This window comes from Gorilla gorilla, chromosome 8 (assembly GCF_029281585.2).
Source record: "Gorilla gorilla gorilla isolate KB3781 chromosome 8, NHGRI_mGorGor1-v2.1_pri, whole genome shotgun sequence".
Taxonomy (NCBI): Eukaryota; Metazoa; Chordata; class Mammalia; order Primates; family Hominidae; genus Gorilla; species Gorilla gorilla.
This window is the reverse complement of record NC_073232.2, coordinates 105,231,646-105,249,820: the sequence shown is the minus strand read 5'-3', so window position 1 is coordinate 105,249,820 and position 18,175 is coordinate 105,231,646. Positions and strand designations below refer to the sequence as shown.

Genomic DNA, 18,175 nt, shown 5'->3' with positions numbered 1-18,175 from the left:
ACATGCACAAATAAATACTAACTACATGTATAGTAAAAGTATACCAAATAAGAAGAGATCATGTTGGTTAGAAATAGGGTTTCATGGAGGAAAAACTACATGGTGATATGGAAAAATAGGAATCTAGAAGAAGTATTTATGTGGTGGCTGTTCCAGTTACTATTTTTGAGTTAGTGGCTTAAAATAACAAATATTTTGTTATACTCACAGGTTCTATGGGTCAGGAAACAGTGGAGATGACTTTGTACTACAGCATCTGTGACCTCAGCTGGAAAAGACTTGAAGGCTGGCAATAAGACTCAATAGCTGGGGATTAGAATCATCTGGAGGCTTCCTCACTCATATGTCTGGCACCGGGGATGGGTAGCCTTTCCATGTTGCTTGGCTGCCTCAAAGCCAAGCACTTTAGTGTTTCCTCAAAGCACTAAAGTGGCTAAAGAGTAACTGGGCTTCTTACATGGCAGCACAGGGCTCCAAGCATGTGTGCTCCATACTTGGAATAAAGTCAATAACACATTGCCTTTTATGTCCTAGCCTCAGAAGTCTAAAGTCTCAAATGATTTTTACTGTACTCTCTTGGTCAAAGCTGTCACAAGTCTGCCCAGATCAAGAGAAGGGGATACAGGTCCCCACTTCTCAATGAGAGAAGTGTCAAGGAATTTGTAGCCATTTAAAAAATCCATTCCTGCTAATAATAACGAAGAAATGACTCATAAAGAATATGGGTTAGTACTTCCACTTACTTAATAGAAAAAAACAAAACGGTTTTGGGAAAATGGGAAGGCGTCTGATTCCCACTATTTCACTTATCTTTACATCTTAAGCAAATTAACTTAATTTCTTATTTATGAAATGAGAATCATCCCCCTCTCACAGGGCTGTTTTGAGCATTATACAAGCTTCTACAATTAATACAAAGTACCTAACAGTAATTGGCACCCAGAAGGGGCTAAAACAAATTAGTTTTCTTATACTTACTTATGTTTTTTTACCTAGTAATGCTCAATAAATGTCTAACTAAAAGAACTGTATGGAGACTATTAATATATCACAATTCCAAGCCTTCCAAATTGCCCAAGTTGGCTTAACTTAGTGTAGTTATTTTTATGTAAGGGAGAAAAAAATGGGTATTAAACATTAACAGAATTTTTTTTATGTAAAACATGGCAGGCACAGTGGTTCATGCCTATAATCCCAGCAGTTTGGGAGGCTGAGGGAGGAGGATCATTTGAGGCCAGGAGTTAAACAACTGCCTGGGCAACATAGTGAGACTCTGTCTCTACCAAAAAATAAAAAGTTTAGCTGGTCATGGTGGCTTGTGCCTATAGTCCTAGCTACTCAGGAGGCTGAGGTGGGAGGATCGCTTGAGCTCAGGAGTTTGAGGCTGCAGTAAGCTACGATTGCACCACTGCACTGCAGCCTGGGTGACAGAGCAAGACCTTGTCTTTAAAAAAAAAAAAAAAAAGGTGAAACACTAACCAGTGGAAAGGGGTGTCATATTTAATATGTATAATCCATGGCAGTAACACCTATTTCTCTTTAACTTCATTAACATTAGGGGCAGGTACCTAAGATGGTAAATGCTTATGACCTACAGAACTAAAGATAACACACCTTAATGACATCATTTGTAAGTCAATTTTCTCAAAGCAATATAAAAATATGTATTTACCATTTTGCATTTTGCCCCACTGTTCATAATCAGTTCCCTCGTTCATGTCTCACTACATTTACTGAATCTAAACAGATGAATATAGTTCACTACACAACTGAAGATAGGCAGTAATTCCAGAAGGCAGCTGGATAAGAGAACCCTAAACCTCAGAACTATGTACAATCATCTCATAAATACTCAGCCTGCTTCCCTTCTATCACCAGGCAAAGAAAACTGAGAGTCTGATTGCTCCTATCTTTCGCTGCATTTCCTATCTGCACTCAGACCACTATTTATGATTTCTTTTGCTTTTTTGGGATGCCTCTAATATAGGCAGGAAGAGAAGATGCATAACAAGATTTTAAAAGCCAGATTCAAGAAGCTCCCCTCCTCCAAACTTACAGAGCTAAAGTACTTGGTTAACTTTAGATTGATATAAAACTGGGTATTTTATTAAAACCAAATTTAAATCCAGCTTTCTCTTTTTTTACTTTATAGAATTTTATTAAAATAAAATAAAGACGTTAGTTCACATTTTCCTAGATTTAAAAAAGCAATATGGGACAACTGAAATATTAACCAAAAGTTGAGGGGGTGGTAGAGACCAAACATCTAGAAATTTTTAAGTCACAAGGGAAAAAACACTATTTTTATCTGAAAGAAGAAAATTTAAAATGATGACAAAACCATTCACACCATCACACTAAAAAGCTTCTGCACAGCAAAAGAAACTACCATCAGAGTGAACAGGAAACCTACAAAATGGGAGAAAATTTTTGCAACCTACTCATCTGACAAAGGGCTAATATCCAGAATCTACAATGAACTCAAACAAATTTACAAGAAAAAAACAAACAACCCCATCAAAAAGTGGGCAAAGGATATGAACAGACACTTCTCAAAAGAAGACATTTATGCAGCCAAAAGACACATGAAAAAAATGCTCATCATCACTGGCCATCAGAGAAATGCAAATCAAAACCACAATGAGATACCATCTCACACCAGTTAGAATGGCAATCATTAAAAAGTCAGGAAACAACAGGTGCTGGAGAGGATGTGGAAAAATAGGAATACTTTTACACTGTTGGTGGGACAGTAAACTAGTTCAACCATTGTGGAAGTCAGTGTGGCGATTCCTCAGGGATCTAGAACTAGAAATAGCATTTGACCCGGCCATCCCATTACTGGGTATATACCCAAAGGACTATAAATCATGCTGCTATAAACACACATGCACACGTATGTTTACTGCGGCACTATTCACAATAGCAAAGACTTGGAACCAACCCAAATGTCCAACAATGATAGACTGGATTAAGAAAATGTGGCGCATATACATCATGGAATACTATGCAGCCATAAAAAATGATGAGTTCATGTCCTTTGTAGAGACATGGATGAAAGTGGAAATCATCATTCTCAGTAAACTATCGCAAGGACAAAAAACCAAACACTGCATGTTCTCACTCATAGATGGGAATTGAACAATGAGAACACATGGACACAGGAAGGGGAACATCACACTCTGGGGACTGATGTGGGGTGGGGGGAGGGGGGAGGGATAGCATTAGGAGATATACCTAATGCTAAATGACGAGTTAATGGGTGCAGCACACCAGCATGGCACATGTATACATATGTAACTAACCTGCACATTGTGCACATGTACCCTAAAAGTATAATAATAATAATAATTATTATAATTACATGCTTTCTAGACCATGTTTAGGGAAAAAGTGGTTCAGAAAACACCACTTTCTAAAAGGAACTAAGCAAAAATAAAAGGGAAAACGTAAAAATTTATTTATTGCTTTTTGTTATTGTCACTAGAACTTTGTTGATAAGTCTGTTTTTCTGAGGTGACACCACGAGCAGGTTCCACTTTTCCCATAAAATATCTAAGTTAAAATAACCTTTTCTCAAGATGTTAAAGAACTTTCGGGGAAGGGTACCTAATATTTTTTAAGGTTTATTAATGCTTTCCACGGGCTATAATAGGAAGCAAATAAATCTGTGTCAGGGAATCACGGGCTGTACTGTGTCAAAGAAAAATTTCAGACAGCACTCCCGAGCAGGAATATGATTAAAGTCAACAGTTGAAAGGACTTTTCTAAGGACTAAGAATTCTGCTTATTTTATAATCCAGACAAATATAATCATTAGAAAACATATGTGTCTGATCTTTGTAGCTGCATGAACTGGCTCACTATATTTTCTTTTTAAAGAAATGGGAGCAAGGATAGAAAGAAAAGATAGAAAAGGCTTTCAATGTAACTTTTCCTGTAGTTATACATAGGAATACACTAAATTATTTGGTAAGACATTCCTAAGAGATGATTACTAATGATTACTAGCGATTTAGTAATTGCTAAGGAAATTAGTTAGAACTTCTTGGGGAGTTCTACAGTTGAACCCAGAACAGTCTCAATCTTATGACCTTAACAGAAGGTCAAGAGCATTATCAACTCTTGACATTCTAGTCAGCATATCAGCTAACTCTTAAATAAAATGTAAAGATTCAGTTTATAAACAAAGTAATTCTTCCTTTGTTTGTTAAGGAAATAGTGCCCTCTGGAGGCAGAAATGTATCTAGCATAATTTGAGAACTTTAAAAAAAAATTTCAATGTGTAAGAATTAAATATACTATCTGTGGTTCCCACCCATAGGTGTGCAACAGAACCCACCTGAGGAACTTTTTAAAACATACACATGCACAAATTCCACCTAGACCTCCTGGAGCATAAACATGTGTGTTTTGAATAAAAGCTAAGTAGTAACAGCTAAAGATTTTAGTAAACATATACGATTTACTGTCTATTGTCCATTCCCCCTCTTGGAATAATTCCTAAATACATTTTGGAAAATCACCCTGCCCCCATTCACAGCTATCTCATTTGGGTAAGACTGAACTGATACCTAGCTCCAAGGTTGGGTCTTGCTAAGTTTAAGTCAATTACCAGTCCCACCCTCTTACAAAAAAATTATACAGCAGCTGGTGAAGGGAGACAGTTTCTCTTCCTTCAGATGACAGGACATGACGATGTGAGGTTTGGGACTGTGAGCAGGCAGTCATTTTGCTACCAGACTGAGACAGCCTAGAGCGGCTGGGAACTGCTGGGCCACTACAAGTAGTCTGACGATGAGGCCAAAATTGCATAAAGCAGAGTTAAAAGATGGAGAGACTCTGGTTCCATGGTGACATCTACTGAGCAGCAGTGCCCTATCTTTGGACATCTCAGTGTCACTGGCCAATAATTTTTCCTTTATTGTTTAAGAAAGTTTGAGTTGGTTTTTCTATCAGTTCTGTCAATTTTCTGTTAATAACCCTGATTAATACAACTATCTTATAATAGAAACATTTATTCAATATTTAAGAAAAAAGTTACATTTAATTTTGCTCATTTAAAGCAAGGGAAATACATGTATATTTTTATGGGCCTCAAATATGTAGGCAATAGATAAAGTTAGAGCTATCACCATAAAGGTGTCCTCCCTAGTTAACTTCTTCCTGCTCTAATAAACAAAATTCCAATAATCCATTATCTTGACCTAAACATTTCTAATGTTAGTTACACTGCATATAGCATCCAACTCATTATCCAATGTCACTACTAATGCAGAAGGGAAAAAGCAAATAAGACTAACCAATATAATTTATTAATAGTATTTAGTTATAATGAAGGAAAAGGTATAATAAAATGGCCAGAGAAGCCAATTAATAAATTATAATTTTTTAAAAATATATATATAATTTCCATTATTTATTTTAGATGTTAATGTGGCAATCAAAAGAAGTTGTTTTATTCTTTATATTCTTGTTTTATTATTTTCTTTACATTTAGTACTTAAAAATCAACCAAAAAATAAAAGAGGGATTTGTGTGCTAAGCATCTCATTAAATTAGCAAAAAGCACTAATTCACCTGGTTACTTTTCATCAGGTTTTTTCATTATATATTATTGTGTTTTTTTTTTTAAGAGTATTAGGCTTTAGGATATGTATTGTGCCTTATACGCATGCGAATCACGCAAATCACAGATTACCATTTGATCAATGCTCTGGGTAAAACAAAACTCAAGATCTGCTCCATAATGAACTAAGAAATCAAAAGTTAAAAGCCATGAAAAGCTTGTATGAATTACAAGAACTGAAGTATCATAAAGTTCTAGAAATCTCTCTAAAACATTATCTTGCTGGGTACAGAGGCTCTCGCCTATAATCCCAACACTTTGGGAGGCTGAGGCAGGAGATCACTTAAGCCCAGGAGTTTGAGACTAACAGGGGTAATATGGTGAGACCCTATCCCTACAAAAAATAAATTTTAAAAAATCGGCCAGGTAAGATGGTGCGCACCTGTAATCCCAGCTACTCGGAAGCCTGAAGTGGGAAGATCACTTGAGCCCAGGAGTTCAAGGCTGCAGTGAGCCATGATCCAAAAAAGAAAAAAAAATTGCTCTTTATAAAAAGAAATACAGTCATCATGGACTATAAGCCAGAGATTAATAATATCATAGTTCTAAAGTATGCAGGTCACAAATAGTATATTAAATGTTCTATTACAAAGGTAGGTTACCGTAAGAGTTATGTTAATTATACCAAAAACAATTTTCAGAGGGAAATACAAAGTACTTCTTAGAGAGTTAGATAATGCAAGGTGAAGTATTAAGTAAAAACCTACAGCCCAGATACAGCTGAAGATCGAAATTTAAGTAAAGGAAACTGACACTAACTGCTTCTAGAAGAAATTACATTTTTCCTCAGAATATACATTCAAAACACATGTAAACCAAACATTATTTTAAACCAAAAATAAGCATCCTTATTAACATAAGATGAATAAATATGATTTTATATTCCATCTTCTGGGTCATTATCTGAATGTCTGAATATAACTTCAGCTTTCTGCCTTCTGTGCATGGGTTTATACCAATTCTTCCTTATCCTCATCTCTGCTGATTAAAATCTTACCCATGCTCCAAACTGATACAAATACTTAAATGCCTTCAGGGTCCAGGCAGGTAACAAGAATAAGTATGGCAGGCAGGGTATTTACCGTAGGCAGGATCATTATAGAGTTTAAGTCTCATCTAAAGGTATGCAAATTCGAAACATTTAGAAAAACCACAAAACCAAATCAAACATGTCTACAGGACCAAATTCATCTACTATTGCACACTGTTGTTATTTGTTTGTAGTTATCTGCTCTTCTAGATTAAAAGAATCCTAGTGGTCAAGAACCATTCCATATCTTCCCCTCAGCAATTAGCACAGTACCACAGAAATGCACTTTAGGGCCTGACAGCGGCTTACACTTGTAATCCCAGCACTTTGGGAGGCTGAAGCAAGAGGATTGCTTGAGTCCAGGAATTCGAGACCAGCCTGGGCGATACAGTTAGACCCTGTCTCCACAAAACAAATTTTTTTAAATCAGCCAGGGTAGTAGCATGGGCCTGTAGTCCTAGCTATTTGGGAGGCTGAGGTGGGAGGATTGCTTGAGCCCAGGAAGTCGAGGCTGCAGTAAGCCAGGATCAAGTCACTGCACTCTAACTTGGATGACAGAGTGGGACCCCGTCTCAAAAAAACCCCATATATATATATATATATATTTTTTAACATTTTTACATTACATTATATATACATTTTTGCTTAATAAACATCATTTAACATATACCCCCAAGTGAAAAATGACACTCAGTTTAGACAGAACCATCTAAGGAATTACTGCTTTGTTTACAGGACTATCTTTTGGGACACAATCAAAGCCTTACTTTAAATAAGACAAAATATTTCATTTCTTGTTCTTTATCAAAGTAGCCTGTCCTAGAATAACCTAAATCTCTCATAGAGCCACCTGCTAATTACCTCACTTGTAGAGGGAAATATGGGTTTTGAGCTATAATCAATTATCTGGAATAATTCAAAATCCAGTCTTCGGATTATCTGAGATTGTCACAGGTCACTGTAAACTAAATACTCCTCTAATTCTCCGATTACCTAAGTTATCTCCTTTTCCTTTTTAAAAAGTGGCTGCTACATTTTTACCTTTCTAGTTTTCAGGGGCTTTTGTACCTCAAAAGTGTTCACAAATAATGACTAGTGGCTTTGTGGTAGCATCTGCCACTCCTTAAGTGGTTGTTTGTCATCAGGTTTGCAAATCATCTGATATAAATAGCTTTTTAAAGTAGTCCTCAACCATTTATCTCCCTACTCTATTTCTGCTTTCCATAATCTTTATAAGTGGCATTTTCTATAATTAACTGATTACTGATGATATTAAAAAAAAAAAACAGAAAGCGGAGCACTCTTATCCATGAGGATTGAGGTCTCTACATTTTGTTGATCCTCCTCTTTTGTTTACAGAACTGAAAAAATGTTTTTATTTTTCCTGTTACCTTTTATGTTTTTGGCAAAGTAGCATGTCCCTTATTTACTTTTCTGTTCTATTTACGAAGGGACCTATAATTACTTATTCTATTCCATATATATTTGTTACCCAATCTGCTTTTGCTTTTGGTTGTTTTCTAACTTACCTTTTAGGATTTTATGTCATTCAAATGTATTAAATCAGCTGTAAGCATAAAACTGCTTTATACAGTCCTCTCTAATGGGGGAAGACCAGAAAAGAAGTTGGTGGTAAAGGATGACAAAAGAAATAAATGTCATATACATTGCCTTTTTAAAATGGCAATCAAATTGCATACACAATACAATGAATTTTACAAAGGAACACTCCATCAATAAAAAAGCACATAAGTAATCAGAAACTGACATGCAATTAATCAGTCAAGGCGTAATTTTGCAAGTACCTTCACAAAGCAATACATCAGCTTTACATAGATAAAACAACAAAACATTATAATTAAAATGAAAAATTTTTAAACTGCCAATAATACCTTATTAGTTCTAAATGTTTATGCCAGTTCCTGAATTTGTATCTTTACTACTAAAAATTAAATAAACATAAATTATATTTTACCCATACCATAACATCTCAGTCAAAGGTCACGTATCCCGTCAATAACCAGGATGAAAGCAAAAGAAAAGTTTCTAAATAGCCAAAAGTGATACAGTTCACACACTAATAAATAAGGTGTAGTAAATTCTATTATGGAATACCATATTGAATTCAAAATAAATAAACTACAGCTACATACAACAACACAAATGAAATACCCCAACTCCTGCTGAGTAAAAGAAGTCAGACACACAAAAAGATGCACTCTGTATGATTTCATTTAAATAGAACCCAGAAAAAGGCAAAACTACTCTGTGCCGTTAAAAGTCAGTACTGAGAGGAAAAGAGATAGTGACAAAGGAGAGGAATGAGGAAGGCTTCTACGGTGCTAGTAATGCTTTATTTCTTGACCTCATAGTTACAAGTGTGTTCACCTTTTTTTTTTTGCAATTTAAATAGACTATTTTTTAGAGTAGTTTTAGGTTAACAGCAAAACTGAACAGAAAGTACAGAGATTTACTACATACCCCACAAATTCCAAAGTCCACAGTGTACACCGGATTCACTCATAGTGTTTTACATTCTATGGGTTTTGATGCATGTATACACAATTACATACTTTTAGAGCAACAGTCTCACTGCCCTAAACATCCTCTGTGCTTCACTTAGTTATCCCTCCACCACTCCCTCACTCCTGGCTACCATTAATTTTTTTTATTGCCTCCATAGCTTTCTCTTTTCCAGAATGTCACATAGTTGCAATCATACAATATGTAGACTTTTCAGACTGGCTCCTTTCACTTAATAACATGCATTTAAGTTTCCTCCATATCAATGGCTAGATAGCTCATTTCTTTTTAGTACTTAATAATATTCCATTGTCCAGATATACCAGGGTTTATTTATACATTCACCTACTGAAGGACATCTTGGTTGCTTCCAAGTTTGGGCAATTATGAATAAAGCTGCTATAAACATCAATGTGCAAGTTTTTGGGTGAACCTAAGTTTTCAACACCTTGGGATAAATACCAAGAAGCACAATTGCTGCATCATATGGTAAGACTGCGTTTCACTTTCTAAGAAGCTGCCAAATGGTCTTCCAAGGAGGCTGTAGCATTTTGCATTCCCACTAGCAATGAGTAAGAGCTTCTGTTGCTCCACATCCCTGTCAGCGTTTGGTGTTGTCATTGTTCTGAATTTTGGCCACTCTAATAGGTGTGTAGTGGTATCTCACTGTTGTATTAATTTGCATTTCCCTTATGACATATATATGGAACATCTTTTCATATGCTTATCTGGTATCTCTGTATCTTCTTTGCTGAGGTATATGTTAAGGTCTTTGGCCCATTTTAAAATCAATTGTTCATTTTCTTCTCATTGAGTTTTAAGAGTTCTTCGCATATTTCAGACAAGAGTCCTTTATCAGATAAGTCTTTTTCAAATATTTTCTCCCAGTTCTGTGACTTGTCTTCTCATTCTGTTGACAGGGTCTTTCATAAAACAGAAGTCTAAAATTTTAATGAAGTTCAGTTTATCAATTATTTCTATCATGGATTTTTCCTTTGGGGAACAATCAAGACCAATTAAAAAGTCATTGCCCCACCCAAGGTCATCTAGATTTTCTCCTATGTTATCTTCTAGGGGTTTTATCATTTTGCATTTTACATACAGATCTGTGAAACATTTTGAGTCAGTTTTTGTGAAGGGTGTAAGGTCTGGTCTAGATTCATTTTTTTACATGTGGATGTCCAGTTGATTCAGCACTATTTGTTGAAAAACTATCTTTGCTACATTTTATTACCTTTGCTCCTTTGTCAAAATTCAGTTGACTATATTTATGTGGGTCTATTTCTGGGGTCTTTAATCTGTTCCATTAATCTATTTGTCTGTTGTTTGTCCAATACCACATCTTATTCATTACTACAGCTTTGTTTTGTTTTGTTTTGTTTTTGAGACGGAGTTTCACTCTACCGCCAGGCTGGAGTGCAGTGGTATGATCTCGGCTCACTGCAACCTCTAACTCCCGGGTTCAAGCGATTCTCCTGCCTCAGCCTCCCGAGTAGCTGGGATTACATGTGTGCACCACCACACCCAGTTAATTTTTGTATTTTTAGTAGAGACAGGGTTTCACCATGTTGGCCAGGATGGTCTTGATCTCCCGACCTCATGATCTGCCCACCTCGCCCTCCCAAAATGCTGGGCTTACAGGCATGAGCCACTGCACCCAGCCTCATTACTACAGCTTTACAGTAAGTCTTGAAGATGGGTAGTATCAGTCCTCCAACTTTGTTCTTCTTCAATACTCTGTTGGTTCTTCTGGGTCTTCTGTCTCCATATAAAGTTAAAGATCACTTTGTCAACATCCACAGAAAAACTTGCTTGGATATTAATGGGGAATACATTAAATCTGTAGATCAAGTTGGGAAGAACTGACATGTACCATGTCCTTGCTCCATAAGAAGAGAGTTTCAAGCCCTTAAAGACAATTTACTACTGTCACTTCAGCCACAATCCTAAAAGGCTTTGCTACATAGTCATTAGCAGACAAAAACAAAAAAAAGGCAAGTTAGAAAAAGAATCAGAAGTGCATTTCTTCTAGGCATTTACAGTTGCAATTACTGCCAGGACTCAAAAGAAAACTCTTCAGAGTAGCAGGCTGGAAAAGCTCCTTGGAGCCAAGTTAAAGATCCCTGATGCCAAAGAGAAAGAACTGGACTATTTCTCTACCACACAAGTTAGAAAGGGAATGGTATTTCCATTTTTTTTCCTCTATACTGATGCAAATTTTCCCAGTTAGGAGAAGACTTATATTAGCTTTAAGTAGTTCTCTAATTGGGTCTGAGTTACTTTCAAAAAGCTGAGGTACTGCTTGAGGGTAGGAACTACTTATTGAACCACTTTTATATCACTTATAGAGTTAGCAAACAAGCTAACAAAACAGTCTATATGCTATTTCATAACATAAATACTTATGACACAAGATCAGGTAGCTTGTGTGTGCATATGCAGTTTTTGGAAGGGAAGCAAATGGAGGTATAGGTATCAAGTACTTGTTTCCAGAATCATTAAGCAATCAAATAGAAAGATGTTTTCTAGGGTCACTGAACTGAAAAAAAATCAGGCTAAGAGGCTATATAATCCAATCAAATGTCTACAGCCAAGACTGTACTTCAATCATTTTTGTGAAAGAGGCAACAGACTATTCACTATGAATGGAAATTCCCCAGTGTCCCTCAGTAATTCACTTTAATATTGATTTAACAATCCTCCCTGTTGAAATGCTTCCCCTTATCACATTTAGAGACAAATTCCTCTTGAAATAGACCAAAAGACAGAACTGAAAAATACTTGACCTTCAAATCTTAAGATGAAAACAGCTCTTGCTCACATATTAGAAAACAGAAAAGCATTTACTGAGTTCTGTGTGAAAACAGAACAAACAAATAAACAACAAAAAACAAAGATGCTTTGCTATTTACAGAGCAGAACTTGATTTCCAAGGAAATATACCAAGGAGTATGCAATGATAGTTATGGCTTCAACTCTGGAATGATGAACCAGAGCTAACATTTCTAAACATTCTTTCCCAACAGGCAGATTTTGAGAAAAACAGTTCCAAGATCCCCTAATCTAAGAGCATTGTGTTCCAGTATCTTTGGTTCTCTGGCTTATGACCGATAAGAATAATTACTTGAAGATCCCTAGAAACACAAGATGCTAAGGCAATTCATGTTTTAATCAGAGGGTACTGGGTAAGCATATTAAAAGTAATGTTAACAGTTAAATATGCCTACAACTCTAAGCCTGAGAAATCCCTTCTTGACAGGGTATCAGTAACAGATGGATGTAAGGACAGAGAGAACAATAAAGAGAAAGTAGAGGCATTATGTAAAATCTAACACAAAAGCTAAGAATCAATTTGTCCTTGGATAAATAAGTAACTAAAAACTTGTGGCATCTCCTCCTATATTATCATACTTATTATACCATATTGTTAAGTGTCTTTTATTATTTTTTTCCTCCTCTGAGCGTCTTGAGGGCAGGGATACATTTTTGTATTTTCAGAGTCTAAACAGAGTGCTCAGAGCCTGACTTACATACAGTGAATGGCTCTGGACTAAGTATCTTCCTTACTCCTCATAATAATCATATGAGGTAGGTACTGTACTGTTACTCTAATTTTATAGATAAAGAAACCTGGAATCATTTACATTAAAGAATTTGCCCAAGGTCACAGAGCAATCTAACTTCAGAGTATATGAATTTAATCACTGTACTATATTATCTGAATAAATGAATGCCTGCTTTTTTAGGCTTCTAAGTTTTAATAACTAATTTTATAAGTCTGCTGATTCAGATATCATTCTGCATTTGTGTCTTATGTATTGAAATGACTACATGAGCTCAAGAGTCACCAAAGGAGCATAATATTTGGGGGCCAAGCAGGTAATTCTAGGATCCCAGGGTTGTTTGTGGACTTCGCACTTTCAACATATGGTTAAATGTTAACATTAAATTCGTTATTTTAAAACACAAGTACATTCATTTTTTACAATGCAAGTTACTACAATAAAATCTTGGGGGTGATTGATAATATAACAAAAGTAGTTAAAGAGAATTCTTTTTAATAGGAAACTTTTAGAAAGAGCTACAAGGTTAAATTAGCAAGCCCATTTTACAGATAAGTGATCAGTACATGGTTTATCATTAGTTTAATAAAATATTCAATTCAAGGGGATTTATACACACTAGACTAAGCCAGTGTCTCATCTATGACTCCAAATAATAAAATAGCTTATGAAATTATTTAATCTTACATTCTACCTAAAACAACCATTAATTAATCCTCAGTATATCCTGTATATTATTCAAACAGAAATCTTTCTACCCGCAAAAGAGGTAGGACTTCAATGACATGTAATAATATTTATTTTTCTTCAGATCAGAACCAATCAAGGATGGAAAACAAATCTATCCTTTTTTAATTTGTCTTACATTTTAAATTTTCAAAAATAAACACTCATATAGAATTAATTTTTAAACTGTGAAATATTAATTCAGTTAGACCTAGTCAGCACTACTATAAATCATCAAAACATGAACAAAGCATAATACATTGTAGAAAATAAGTATACTTTTCTCCATGTTAATAAGATGTTTACAGTGCCAAAAAGAAACTGACATTTACCTGCTCATTGTTGACAATGAATACCTCTATTCTTAATTTTTAGGAATATAGTAGATCTTGCATATATAAGAACAGTCTTTAATTTCTTAACGTTTGCTTACAGTGACAGAAATGAAAATTTTTGGTCAAATTTTTACATACCTTGAAAGTAGAAAGTCCATAAAGTCTTGTAGTATGAACAGTTTCTTGGGAAATATTTGTAATGTTAGTTATAAAGTCCTCAAGATATTTACAAGCTTGCTCCAGGTGTGTTGTGTTTATGATGATTTGCACCAGCTAGAAAACACAAGATATATCCAGTAAAATACAAGTTACATGTATGTAAAATCACCTAATTTTTAAAAATAGGATTATTACTTCCAGCAACTGTACCATTTCTACATAATTGCAGCATTATAGGATACAACTATCTGATTTTAAAAGCCTGTTGCAAATACTGCTTATGAATTTATATATATATATACACACACACACACCAAGAGTCTAAATGCCAGTTATTTTAAAATAACTTTTCATAGTATGTTTCAAATCTTAAACATTTAGCAAGTAAAAAATTAGGATTGTGACTTTTCCTGTAGTCTGGCAATCAGAAATCTAAATAGATGTTCTCACATCTTTATCTACTATTCCCCGTATGAACCCTTTTCCCTCATTTTTTTATTTTTTCTTCCAGAGACAGGGTCTTGCTGTCACCCAGGCTGTGTAGTGCAGTGGTATGATTGTAACTCACTGCAGCCTCAACCTCCTGGGCTCAAGTCCAGAGTAGCTATGAATATAGTTGCACACTACCACGCCTGGCTAATAGTCTTCATTTTTTGTAGAAACAGGGTCTCACTATATTGCCCAGGCTGGTCTCAAACTCCTGACCTCAAACAATCCTCCTGCCTTGGCCTCCCAAAGCTCTCGGATTAGAGGTATGAGCCACTGTGACTGGGATCCTCACATTTCTGGAATTTACACTGGTGTTTTTATTTTGAAAACAAATCTGCTTATATTAATACATTTAAAACAGGAAGCTAGTTTTACAGAATGACGTTCAGCAATAATTTAAAATAATTGTTTCATACAATGAAACATTTCACTATATGTGTCTTTTTAACCTACCTCTGTCAAACCTATATGAGGTTTTCTAATAAGGTTCAGTAAACAGCTACTCAAAGTTCTGGTCAGCAGCAGATTTGTTGATTTTCTAAGCATATCGTCTATTTCTGTTGAGCTAAAAACAAAGATTGATATTACTAAACTTAATAAATAATGAATGTGGTTAGTTAACATCCTAAATAATTTAACACAGTTTACTAAAATAACTTTCCCCATCATTATTTTATATCTTTAAATAAACTACAAAGACCCATATTTATTAAATCACAAACTTCAATTTAACTTTGCAAAAGGGACATTTTCCATAAAGTAGAATATTCATATATGGCATAATTTAAATTTATCCAATTAACAACCACAGAAAAATCACAGAGGACTTGGTATAAGGAAACAAAATTATTCCTAAATTCCGACTCCATCATGGGATAGTAACTTTGTTGTTTTATTATTTTTATTATTGTTTTTGAGCCAGGGTCTCACTTTGTCACCCAGGCTGGAGTACAGTGGTGCAATTATAGCTCACTGTAGCCCCAAAGTCCTGGACTCAAGCAATTCTCACACTTCAACATTCTGAGTAGCTGGGACTACAGATGCATGCCACCATGCCCAGCTAGTTTCAAATATTTTATAAAGACAGGGTTGCACTATGTTGCCCAGGCTGGTCTCAAACTCCTGGACTCAAGTAATTCTCCCACCTTGGCCTCCCAGAGTGCTGGGATTACAGACGTCAGGCACCGTGCCCAGCCCCAAAAGACAGTCACTTTGAAAGAAACTTCATACACAACTACAGCTAAAAATTATTTTTAAATACAAACTGATATGAGCTCTTTCTAGATATAATAAATTTAATTTTTAATATAACTAAGTTATCCATTTTCATTGATTTTTTAAGTCTTCAAAGAAATAAATTACCTTAAACTAATTTTAATATGATGTTTCTTAACATCCTAAGTATTACTAAGCTAGCACTAAAAAACAAATTCTCTTCTCCTAACGATTCGGTCTTCAATTTAAGTAAATGATTTCTTGGATACAGCCTCATTATCACAACAGTTAAACTGTCTGTAGACCATGGATTATCCATCTCGGCACTATTGACATTTTAGGGTGGCTAATTCTTTGTCGTGGAGACTGTCCTGCACATTTGGATGTTTGGCCTCTATCCACTAGTTTCAAGTAGCACCTCTCCCCTGAACTGTACAACCAAAGATGTTTCTAGACATTGCCAAATTTGTGGGGAGGAGGTGGTGGCAGGAGAACCAAAATTATCCCCAGTTGAGAGCTACTGCCTTAGATACAGGCTAACATTTTTGCATCCTTTTACTTTTTATTAAAATACTACTTTTAAAAATCTGTGGGCCAGGCGCAGTGGATTGTGCCTGTAATCTCAGCACTTTGGGAGGCTGAGGTGGGTGGATTGCTTGAGGCCAAGAGTTCGAAACCAGCCTGACCAACATGGCAAAACCTCATCTCCACTAAAAATACAAAAATTGGCAAAGAGCAGTGGCGCGAACCTGTGGTTCCAGCTACTTGGGAGGCTGAGGTGGAAGGATCACTTGAGCCCAGGAGGTCGAGGCTGCAGTGAGCCATAATTGTGCCACTTCATTCCAGCCTGGGCAACAGAGTGAGTTCCTGTCTCAAAACAAAACAAAAACAGAAGCAAAAACAAAAACAAAAACAAACAAAAAGAACTACCATTCAACCCAGCAGTCCCATTATTGGGGATATACTCAAAGGAAAATAAATCATTTTACCAAAAAGACACATGTACCCATATGTTCATTACAGCACTATTCACAATAGCAAAGACACAGAATCAACCTAGGTGTCTATGGCAGCACCCCTGGCCTCTACCCACTACTAGTTCCAGTAGCACCTCCCCATTGATAGCAATGTTGGATTGGATAAAGAAAATGTGGTATATAAACACCATGGAATACTACACAGCCATAAAAAAGAACAAAATCATGTCCTTTGCAGCAACATGAATGCAGCTGGAGGCTATTATCCTAAGCAAACTAACGCAGAAACAGAAAACCAAATACTGCGTGTTTTCACTTGTAAGTGGGAGCTAAACACTAGGTACACATGGATGTAAAAATGGAAATAACAGACACTGGAGACTACAAGAAGGGGAGGCAGGGGTTGAAAAACTTCCTGTTGGGTACTATGCTCGCTACCTGGGTGACACGTTCAAGCATACCCCAAAATCTCAGCATTACACAATATGCCCCTATAACAAACATGTACCCCATGAATCTAAAATAAAAGTTGAGGAAAAAAAAGTTACGGCATAAAAATAAAGTATTAATGTTTCATAAAAGTTATGAGAAAAATGCATTTGTGATTAGTAAACTTACCTCCGGTGTAGTGACTCTGAAAATTTAAGGCTGGCATAAATAAATTCTTTAACTTGAATGTAAATATGAGGCACTGACTGAGACATGGGGAATTTCTTTGGGAAAGACTGCTGTAGAAAAAGAAAGTTAATATTGTTTTTGAAATTTTAGAAAAAGACATGCTAATCACTAAAAATGTAAAATTAAATTGATTTCACACTTGAATAGCAAATACCTGCATCAAAAACTCTGTTATATTTCTACATTTTTGATATTTTATCAAAATATTTCTGAAGAAAATAATGTGGCAATTTACCCTTGTTTCTTAAATCATATTATCAGACTTCCAACAAGCAGAGAAAACACATACCAATACCTCTGGTGTATTCTGATGATGAGTATTCTGTCTGTAGGCAATGCCTAGGCTGTCTGCTTCTTTGTGTATTTATCATACAAGAGTCAGGGTGGCCATGAAAATTATAGGCCAGCTTTCTGGCTCAGAGTCATTAAATAATTCTAAGACTCCCTTCATTTACCTTCAGTGAAGGCTTGATGCCAATTCAAGAAGTTATCGAGTTTATTCCGTAACTCCTAGAATACCTTATAGCAGGTTTCTGACCTCCATGCCATTAAACACTGGTATGCAGCCAACGGCTTACAGGGTCCTTCCTGGCTAAACTACTTTGTAAGTCATTATGCATTTGAAATTCTCAGTCTCTAAAAGGTAAACTCCTTCCAAGATTGTTACTAAAAAAACCCTCTTTTCTATTTCAGTAAGTCTAATATACCCTTCTATCTTCACCTTCATTGCAACCTTGTTATATTGGTGAAAGTATTATCACCAAGATCACCAGTGATCTCACAGTTGTTCAATCCAGTGGTTTCTTCAGCTCTCATGTTACCTGACTTTTTTGAAAAATCTGACACAGCTG

The 18,175-nt window shown here is 35.7% G+C and overlaps 1 protein-coding gene across 10 annotated transcripts in view; it reads right to left on the bottom strand.

Annotated features, from left to right (window-relative positions):
• Positions 1–18,175, bottom strand: part of EXOC6 (exocyst complex component 6) — a 225,331-nt gene that overhangs the window by 87,525 nt on the left and 119,631 nt on the right. For 7 of the 10 annotated variants that reach the window (XM_019035382.2, XM_055352498.2, XM_019035380.4 and 4 more), the window contains exons 15-17: positions 17,265–17,374; positions 14,908–15,019; positions 13,945–14,079 (exon numbers count right to left, since the gene is read on the bottom strand). In XM_019035382.2, coding sequence (XP_018890927.1) covers positions 13,945–14,079; positions 14,908–15,019; positions 17,265–17,374 — 357 coding nt within the window. The remainder of the gene's footprint in view (positions 1–13,944; positions 14,080–14,907; positions 15,020–17,264; positions 17,375–18,175) is intronic. The other 3 variants (XM_055352500.2, XM_019035381.3, XM_055352497.2) reach the window with 1 other exon arrangement.